The sequence below is a fragment of the Antrostomus carolinensis genome, unplaced genomic scaffold (assembly GCF_000700745.2).
Source record: "Antrostomus carolinensis isolate BGI_N321 unplaced genomic scaffold, ASM70074v2 scaffold7778, whole genome shotgun sequence".
Taxonomy (NCBI): domain Eukaryota; kingdom Metazoa; phylum Chordata; class Aves; order Caprimulgiformes; family Caprimulgidae; genus Antrostomus; species Antrostomus carolinensis.
Genome location: NW_010332304.1, coordinates 20,945 through 31,175, shown reverse-complemented (window position 1 = coordinate 31,175; position 10,231 = coordinate 20,945). Strand labels below are relative to the sequence as shown.

The window sequence follows — 10,231 nt, the reverse complement described above, 5'->3', positions numbered from 1 at the left end:
CTTTCCATCAGCAGAAGCCTGTTGCTCCACAATGTGAGGATGTGACCGTTCCTTCTGCGGTACTGGAAGGCAGAGTATGCAATGAGCTGGAGCATGGGTCAAACAGAGGTGGAAATCAAGGACTGTAAGTTTTACTAGGGTATCTGGGAGCTCTTTGGTCAAGATATTTAAACAAAATGCCTTTAAGAGTCCAGCTGTAGATATTGAGAGCAGATGAGACATGGGCAGCAAGATAAAGGCTAGACATCTCTTTTCTGATGTGAGCTTGGATCCAAAGGCTGCTGAAGCTGTTGAGAATGACCTCTGATAAGTGCCAGTGCAGTGTCAGTGCGTCTCGCTGCCCCCATAGACCTTGCTGTGGAGCATGATGTTCATGGAGCACTCTCTCATGTCACGGTTGAGTCCATCAGTTCAATGTGCAGAGGCAGATATATAGCAAGAACTTGCTACCAGTCTTGTTTCTCCATGCAGGAGGTTAGGCTGCAAACCAGCCTTCTGTTCTTGCATTACAGTCCCATTTGCCATCTCTGGGAAATTGAGGTCAATTCAACTTCACGTTTCTAGGTCACGTGAAGTTGTTGACAGTCGATGTCTTTTCACATTTCAATATTTTTGTCTTCCTTTGTGTCTTCCAGCGATGTCCGACTTCCACATCCACCCTCAGAACGCAGTGGTGGAGGAAGGTGGCGTAGCCAGATTCCAGTGCCAGATCCATGGCTTACCTGAGCCAGTCATCCTCTGGCAAAAGAACCGCATGCCGGTCAACACGGACAACGAAAGGTAGGACATGTCCAAACCACGTACTGCTGTCCTTTCTCAAGGTGGAAAAAGGTAGCCAGGCTTGCTCTTGCTCTCACAGTTCTGCTAGGACACAGCTGATCAGGTCTTGGCCAGCGTTTCTGCCATGGAAGGGTCTTTCCAAGGTTAAGGTTGTGGGTTGTCTAGGCTCCTTCTGGCCAAATACTGTGCAGAAATACTGCATCTCTCAAGACAACTAGATAAACCCCGTGAGCTGATTTTGGAGGGGGCAAGGCTTGCATTCGCCTGATCAGCCTTCCTTTGAGTTTACTTTCCAGCATGAAGAGCCCACCCAGCAGTCCTAGCAGAGCTGGGCTAGCTTTAGTATCCATCATCCCTCTGTGGCTCCATTTTGTGTAACTCCTCCTGAGCCACATCCATGACTTAGAGTCTTCCATGTGGGTCCTGAACCACCTGCAAGTGCTGAATTATACCGTGGCCACTAGACTTTCCTTCTGAGGTGAACACCTCCAGGGAGGGGGCATCCACAACTTCCTTGGACAACACTGGAACAGGTTGCCCAGAGAAGCTGTGGCTGCTCCTCCCTGGAAGTGTTTAAGGCCAGGCTGGATGAGGTGTTGAGCAACCTGGTCTAGTGGAAGGTGTCCCTGCTGATGGCAGGGGGGTTGGAACTGGATGAGCTTTAAGGTCCCTTCCAACCCAAACCAGTCTGTGATTCTATAACTCCCTTGTGTGTGGCAGCAGGGAAGCTCTGCAGAGAGCATCCTGCAGCACCTTGGGCTGCTGTTTCCCATGCAACCCTCCTGAAGAGAAACCCCAGCTGCCCACCATCCATCCCCAGCCTAGACCTGGGACGGCACGTCCTCGCTTCCTGTGATTGACAGGCTACTCCCTTTGGGTCGGAAACGTCCCTCATCACGGTTTGATCCTCTGAGCAGCGGAGGACAGGTGGCAGGAAACGCCTGCTCCGTGCCAGCAGCCTCCAGTGGTCCCAGCTGCAGCTCAGGAGCCACACAAGCGATGGTGGGAGACAATCGGTCGCAGCACACCTCGGGTCGTGAATTGACGTCCGTGTGTTGGGAATAGGCAAAGCCAGGAAGCTGTAAATATTTTTCCTAAAAGCCTCTATTCTTAAAAATGTCAGTTCTGCAGCAGAATGTGGTTGGGTGCTTTAGAGGCAGGAGAAAACATGAGGGCTGGAACAATGCCTGACCTTTTCAGCATTGCAGTGAACTTACAGTAGAAGGACCCAAGAGGCCCAACCCTGCCATGGAAAACTGCAACTGTCAGGTTTTGTTTTTCCTTACGTTTTTTCAGCTGAGCTTTTTTTTTTTTAGCCCAGCACAGGGTTGATTTGTTAAACTTGATCTCCTCTGAAGGCTCCCTACTCACCGCACAAGTGCTAAACTGGATGTGGCAGGGCAGGGCGAGTGATCTGAGGTGCTATCAGAAGAAGTAAGTGGTGCAGAACTGGGCCTGACACCTTGGGTACATCCTGATGAGGTGTTGCAGAACAGGCAAAGTTCCCTTGAAGTCCTTCATGCATTCTTGCCCCTTTCTACTTGAGCCCAGGATCAAGGGTGTGGAGATGATCAGAGAAGTGGCAGGGATTTAAGTGTGACCAGGACTCCTTTTCTGCAAGGCTGATGAGCCCTGATGCTGAGGAGCCCCAAGGGTGAGGAGCTCCAAGAATGAGGAGCCAAGACTTTTCTCCAACCCAGAGAGCCCCAAGATGTGCTCATCCCCGCTGCTTCTTTTCTGGGGCGAGGAGCTTGGCCAAGCCCTGAAGGCCATGGGCTGGGAGCAGTTTCCCTGTGTTCAATGTCTTGATTTTGAACAGATTTGGCTTTTTGTAGGAGTGAAGTTACTAGGGAAGGTTTTTTATTGTCAGCTCAGTAGATTAATCTCTGACATCAACGGACCGGGGTGATGAGGGTTGCTTCTCTAACTGAATTGGATTTCTGCATTAATCACGCTCGGTGCATTTCTGCCTATGAAGTGTATATAAATTTGTATGCCGAGTCTTGCACTTGGAGGCTTTGAAGGCAGAATAATAGCTTTGGAATTGAATCTTCTAATGCTGTGGGCAGATTGTTAACAAAAAAATGAAGGCTTCTTGTGGTATAATTCATCCAAAACAATGGGCATTTTAAAATCCCAGAGAGATTGCAATCAACTTGGGGACGGGTAAAACTGATTGCTGTCACGCTGCCACCGACACCGAGCCGCGCATTTGGAACCCAGCGCAGGGAGCAGGTTATAAGCACTTAACCATATGCTGATATGGAAAAAGATATTCTTCATCTTCCAGAAGGAAATGGATTATTAACTCATCACAGTGTAATGACTTACTACCAGCCAATTTAAACACATGGTTGCCAAGCAACCTGTAATGTATATGTACATATATGTGTGTATGCATGCATGATTTAAAGGTACCTATGTTTTAAATATATCAAATATTTATTTCTATTTATGTATGTCTACTTGCTGTCTATTTTAAACATGCCTTTCCACGCATTTGACATTTTAAGGTCATGTGGATTTGAGACCTGGGAGTGTGGAGCACACATTTCCCCGATGCTTGTCCGTGGTCACTGTGCTTCAGCTGATGACTGGTAACTCCCACGCCAGCTGTGTTCACACACAAATGCACTGCCAGAGTTATTCCACAGGTTAAATAGGAAGCATCTACTTTGTAGCCTTCCAGCAAAAGTCATCCTTTCTCAAGGATGCATCAGAAGATAAAAAAAGGGAACATACCCCCTGTAAAAGAAGACCAGAGACTCAAATATTCAAATCAATAAAGAACTGATGCAGTGCACCAGGGGAGGTTGAGATTGGATATTAGGAAAAATTTCTTCGCTGTTCCTGTCAAGCATTGGAACAGGCTGCCCAGGGCAGTGGTGGAGTCACCATCCCTGGGGGGACTTAAAAGACGTGGAGATGAGGTGCTTAGGGACATGGTTCAGTGGGCAGTGTTAGGTTTGTGGTTGGACTCAGTGATCCTAAAGGTCTTTTCCAGCCAAAATGATTCTAGGATTCTGTGATAAGCGTGGGCTCAACCTGCCGGGGGCTGCATCACTCAGGTGATATTGGCACCTCTGCACCAGGATGCTGGGAGCCAGCCAGCCCCACCTCCACAGGTATGGAGCCTGCCTTCACCTCACCTCCTACCTTCCACGTTTTTGTTTCTGCTTTTCTCTTCCCACAGGTACACGCTGCTTCCCAAAGGGGTCCTCCAGATTACGGGGCTGAGGGCAGAAGACAGTGGGATTTTTCACTGTGTTGCTACCAATATTGCTAATGTGAAGTTCAGCCGGGAGGCCAGACTCACCGTGTCAGGTTAGTACCAGTAAATGCTGTCCTGACTGTCTTCCTGTCTTCTTTCTTCTGCTGATCTGGACCAGGGCAGTTAAACTAAGAGAGCTTCAGGCTAACAGCGCTGAGAAACATCCCTCTGCCCAGCCATAGCACCTTCCTTGTTCTGGATTGTTACTAGTTCCTGCCCGATCAGTCCCTTTGATAGCAGATAAATCTGCCTCTTTGCCTGTAAATTAGCACCAGTTTCTGAGTAGAGGGAGGACGATGAGAAAATGAGTTACAGCAGCTTTATATTAAATAAATTCTTTTGGAAATGTGGAAGATTCATCATTTCCTTATGAGACCTGCCCACTTGGGAAGCAGTTGCAGCACACAGGGTGATCAATTATTTATCTAATGGGGGAATTATGTTCTCTAGGCTGTTAGCATTGCATTGCGACCGAAGCGGGCTAACCTTTCTTTGGAAGATGAGAAAGAGAAGCCCTGAGCATCCCAAGGCTGAATTTTGACTTGGTTCTCCATCCACATTTGAAGTCAGTGGATGAAACAGGTTTTTCACCTCTGAAAGCTCCAGCTGAAGAAATGATGGTGCGTTATGGTCTCCTCTCCAAAAAAACCCAGCCAAAATCACATCCCTGCTGTTTGGTTTCATGCTGCCGGAGGTAGGATGTGATGAAGCTGTAAGGACAAACCAAAGCAACCCGCATCCACGCTTTGCATGTGCACAAGTTTGGCCTGTTTGTGAGAGCACACAGAATGGCATGTGGAAGTGATGACCTTGGGCACGGCGAAGGAAGGATGAAGGTGCAAATATGCTGCTACCACATTTCCATAGCTGTGCTGCCCTCCACTGACCTGCCCGTTGCCCATCCTCCATCAGCTCTCCATGTAGGACTCAAGCTGATCTCTTGGAGCCCCTTCAAGGAATAACTCATCAGCCATTTTCTAAACCTGCTGGTAGATTGTGACCTTCTAGTTAGGCTTTCTTCATTTGTCAGTCTTAATTTTAATTTAAAACACTTTTAGTTTCAGAAGTCTCCCTTGATGTTTCAGTAGCTGCTCCTACCATGAAGGAAGTGGGAACTTTTAAGTCAAATCATACAACCCAGCCCAACCAAGCAGCCAGGAGTGAACGACACCTTTGTGCTCTCTTAGAAATAGGATGCTCATCCTCCTCACTGGGGTTTCCAAACTGAGCCCTAGCTGGGGAGGGAGGAGGGAGAGGATGGAGATGGGCTCTGGGAGTGGGCACTGCCACAGCCTGGCTGGAGAGGAAGAGGAGGGTGACTGCCTGCTGGGGATGAAGGAGCCTGCTCACAGCCCTTTCCTTCCTCTCCCCAGCAGTGGTGGTGGGGCTGCCAGCAGCGAGCAGTACGAATATGTCTTCCCAGTCCTACTGATTGATTATTTTCAAGTGCCTGCTTAGCGGAGATGCTCCCGAGGGGCTGCCTGCCTCTCTGCACTGACACCTTTTCAGCGCGAGCTGCGGCTCTCTCTGCTGCTGTCCTTTTGATCAGGATCTAACAGCCTGTGCCGGTGACGTTCCCATCCCTGCTAGAGTACTTGTCACTCCTGGTGGTGCCAGGATCCCCATCCTCACCGCAATTGCTGCTGACAGAGTCCCTGGGGACCACGTGCATTATTAGAACCTTTTTCCCCTTTCAAAATAAATGCTCCCCGCATTCTCCTGAACCCTGTTGTGCTCCAGCAGCACTGCCTGCCACGAGGCCCTCGTTTGGTCACTCCTTTCTTCCTGACCCTGCATCAAAGAGCTTTTCTGGTCAGACATGGTCAACCCTTTTGCTGTGTCCCTGGTGGGTCACCATCCCTTCTGGCCCTGGAGCTGGCATTGCCGTTGGTGTTGGGCTCAGCAGCAAAGCTACAGGACCGTTACATGTCCTTTGCAAGCAAAAATGAGCAGCGGTGGAAATGCTGCTCCCAAGAGCTGGGCAACATTTGGCCAAACTCAGGGAGCTGAATCCACACCTGAAAACCTGAATGCTTATTTAGGACTGTGATTTTTTAAAAAAATTTTATTGCCAAAATAGTGTGTTTTATAAATTTTACTTTGGTTTTAACTCCCGTTTACTGATATTCTTGAGTGACCTTGGACAATGCATTTCGTTTCTCTGTGTTTTGAAATATTGAAATCACTCTATAATCTGATGAGAATACTGTATTATTCTAAGCGTGAACATTTAATATTATGATTTAGAACAATAAATCTACCAGAGTTTTAAAGGCACTCCAAGGTACTGAAGGGGAAGGTATTGTTTTTCGGATCTCTCGGGGTTAACCAGCCGGTCATAGGAATTTATTGTGCATTCTGCTTCTCATCAAAAAAATCTGCATTTTATGGCTTGCAGTGAAATGCATTTAGTGAGAAAGTCAGCTCTTAAGTCACACTGACACGGTGATTTTTCTTGGATTTTGCACATTTTAGACACAACCTCGGGGTTGCTTTATTGCTCTTTGTTTAGCCCTTGTAGGAACGATTAACAAACGAGCTGCTCTGATCTGTGCTTGCCCTTGGACCGCTGCAAAATCCCCCTGCTAACACCCCCCCTTCAGCCCCTGAGCTGCTGTGAAAGGGGAATGCTAAAAAGTGCAGGAAAAAAGGTGTTTTTTTCTTGGAGAAAAGCCCTTGTGGATAGTTTTTGGTGGATCACTTCTCTTTAAGAAGCTTTTCGGCCATCAGAAAGTCCATGTACAGGAGTCAGTGTGGGATGGTCCCCACAGCAAAGCTCAGCTCCCCAGCCCTCCCTGTGCCCCTCTCCTGCTCGGGGGGACACAACCAGCCCAAGTATTTCTCTCTGCAGGTGTACAGAGCTTTTTTGCCAGCAGCAGCTGTCAGATTGTTGAAATTCCTTAAACGCTACTTGACCTCAGTGTTTCTGGTGTATAACCCAGCTCTTGTTGGAAATGGGGAGAAGACTAATGCAGAGATTATCAGTGTTCCTGTTTACTGATGGAGAACTGAGAATAGCTCCTTTTTTTTCCTCCTCTTCTGCTCCCAATAAATGGGAGTGAAGATTGAAGGGACCTCTGGCCCAGGGATAAGGCACTTTTTATGGACACAGGATAGTGTTTTTATCCCGTGGTCTCCTCCTGTGTGGTGAAACGTGGTTTTTTTTGCTTGTTCTGTGCCTGTCTGGTTTCCAGAGTCCTTGTGCCAGGGCTTTATTTTATTATGGGTCTGTGCATCATCCTGTATGATGGGGTTTCATTCCTGGTTGCTGCCACTTGGTGCTACTGCAGTGCAAATAAACAATTAGGGATTGCATCGGAAGCAATGATTGTATCATGATTATATCAGAGCAATGGGATGCATCTTCTCCCTGCACCCAGTTACACCAGAGTGGACCAGGACAGGGTGCTGTCAAAGGCAGGGAAACGACCACCCTGTGGGCTGCAGTCATCAGAGGAGTTTCTTTGAGTTTCCTCTCAAAAAGATCCTCAGCAGGAGTCAGAATCTGGCACCTCCATCGTTCTCCGTGTCCCAGGACAGGGCTTCTGGAGCAAATGACACAGCAGCAAGAGCCGATGCTTGCAGAGAGGCAGATTTAAGTGTTGTGGACTGCATGGATTACTTTATGGCTTGAGATGCTGAAAGATCAAGCAGCTCCTTCATTTATTTGCATTCCTGTCTGCACGAGCTGTCCTGCAGCTGGTGTCCTCCCTGTATCCCATATTTTTCCTGCACATCTGCTCACTGCGGTTCACAGCGAGGTTCCTTCTTTGTGCTGCCCCTATCCGGGTGTTAACAGGGCTGCTTGTGGCTGGCTGGGTTGGCTGAAGGATTTTCCCCAGGAAATATCAGTGCACACCTAAAACACCTTCAGACAACATGACTGTCATGCAAACATTGTGCTCCTTTTGTTTCATGTGCATCTCAAATTTATTGAGGATTATACCAACCATTGCATTTGTACTTAGAGGATGCCTGAAGCCCTCAGTGTTTCCATTAAACAATACAGAATCAGATGGCTTTTAACCATGATGCTGTCCTTTCAGGTTCCCACTCCACCGTTTACAAGGACCCCATGATTCTCGTTGGTCCAGAGAACCTCACGCTGACCGTGCACCAGACCGCTGTGCTGGAGTGCATCGCAACGGGCAATCCCCGACCCATCGTCTCCTGGAGCCGCCTAGGTAAGCCCTGAGGGGTTTTTGTAAGAGCAGTTAATGACAGAACAAGGGGAAATGGGTTTAAACTGAAAGAGGGGAGGTTTAGATTAGATATTAGGAAGAAGTTCTTCACTGTGAGGGTGGTCAGACACGGGAACAGGTTGCCCAAGGAAGTTGTAGATGCCCCTTCCCTGGAAGTGTTGAAGGCCAGGTTGGATGAGGCTTTGAGCAACCTGGTCTAGTGGAAGGTGTCCCTGCCGCTGGCAGGGGGGTTGGAACTGGATGAGCTTTAAGGTCCCTTCCAACCCAAACCAGTCTGGGATTCTATGATTTCCTCCTCCTCCTCTCCATTGCCCTCACCTGGGAAATAAGTAGGTGCCACCAATTATTTTATGCAATATTTCCCTTCCCACTGAAGTTAATTGTAGACTTGAAGTGCTTTTTATCCTCGTGTCTACACTTTGTTTTTCTCTCTGCCAAGATCCTGTTTTTACCTGTTAGAGGAGTGGGTTGGTTAAACCTGGAGATGTTTCGTGAAAGGTGATAATTTTATCTTTCCTTGAGTGACAGCATCTTCTTCAGCTGTATCAAAAACATCACCACTGTTGGCCTAAAGAAGCAAAATCATATACAAACACGTCTTTCATGTGAAACAGACTTGAAAGAAACTTGCTGCCTTTTCAGGGAGTTTTAAAATAAATTTTTGAGGGGAAGAAAGGTTTAAAGTAGTGTGTCTGAAGCTCTGAAAAAACAAATGCTTGCTGCTGGGGTCCATAATATATTTTTAAATCAGCATGGAAACTAGAGGCAGTGTCTGATGGCATCATACAAGCGAGGAAGAGCAAAGTGCCATGTTTCTCCTGGTCTGAAAGCAAGGGTTATTTAAGGCTCTAACTTTGTGATAGTAGCTCAGAAACTATTTTGCTCAGAGCAACACTTCCATTGCCCTCCAGAAATCTGTGCTGAGCAAAGAGCTGATGGCTTTTGGTTTATCTTTTGGAGTTTGTAACTCCACCTGTGCTCACCATGGGGGTTGGCTTCAGTTAGTATTTCCAGTATATAGCAGTTAATGACAAAACAAGGGGAAATGGGTTTAAACTGAAAGAGGGAAGGTTTAGATTAGATATTAGGAAGAAATTCTTCACTGTGAGGGTGGTCAGACACTGGCCCAGGTTGCCCAGAGAAGCTGTGGCTACTCCTCCCTGGAAGTGTTGAAGGTCAGGCTGGACGAGGCTTTGAGCAACCTGGTCTAGTGGAAGGTGTCCCTGCTGATGGCAGGGGGGTTGGAACTGGATGATCTTTAAGGTCCCTTCCAACCCAAACCATTCTATGATTCTGTTCTATGATTCTGTGATTCTCAAGCTCTTGTGGTCTGTGTGGTCACATCATTTTGGGATGATAATGTTCCTGAGTCCCCCAAGGTGGCTTGTGATACACAAACAAGGATAATCCAGTCTCCTGCTGCCATGCTGCGTGTGGGACTTCATCCCCATGGCTCTCATGGTCCAGCTCATGCAAAGGTGACTTCCCACTCCAGAGCTGTCTGCCCCAGGATGAGGACACATCAATCGCACAGCTTCTCCATCTTTGCCCTCCTGCTTGAATCCTCTGGTGGCTTGTAAAATCAACTGGTGTCTGCCACTAACTGCTTTTTTTTTTTTACCTCCAGAGCCATAACCATCAGATTGATGCTGTTTTAAAAATTCCCCAGACACGCTGTAGCACTGTTTTGGTTCTGTTGGACACAAGGCGGCTCTATGTTAGCGCTCAACTATAATAAACTACTTTATAATTGCTTTAATTGTAAGTGCTTATTACCTTCTTCAAAACACTTGTCTCTATAGAGCAGTGCAATAATGAAGATGTAATAGCTTCATGTGATATTTGTCTGGATGGTCTGAGCTCAGCGTTGCCTTCCACCAAAAATAAATGCCTTCTCCACGCTGCTTTGCCGCACAACAGCAGAATTAGAGCTACTGAATGGGAAAGAGATCCCGTTATTTTCCATTCCCTTCAGCAG

The 10,231-nt window shown here is 47.5% G+C and overlaps 1 protein-coding gene across 1 annotated transcript in view; it reads left to right on the top strand.

The window, feature by feature from the left end:
* Positions 1–10,231, top strand: part of IGDCC3 (immunoglobulin superfamily DCC subclass member 3) — a gene marked incomplete at both ends in the record, with an annotated part of 75,492 nt that overhangs the window by 51,146 nt on the left and 14,115 nt on the right. The window contains 3 exons of the mRNA XM_010173468.1: positions 636–780; positions 3,974–4,104; positions 8,098–8,235. Of these exons, the coding sequence (XP_010171770.1) occupies positions 636–780; positions 3,974–4,104; positions 8,098–8,235 (414 nt within the window). The remainder of the gene's footprint in view (positions 1–635; positions 781–3,973; positions 4,105–8,097; positions 8,236–10,231) is intronic.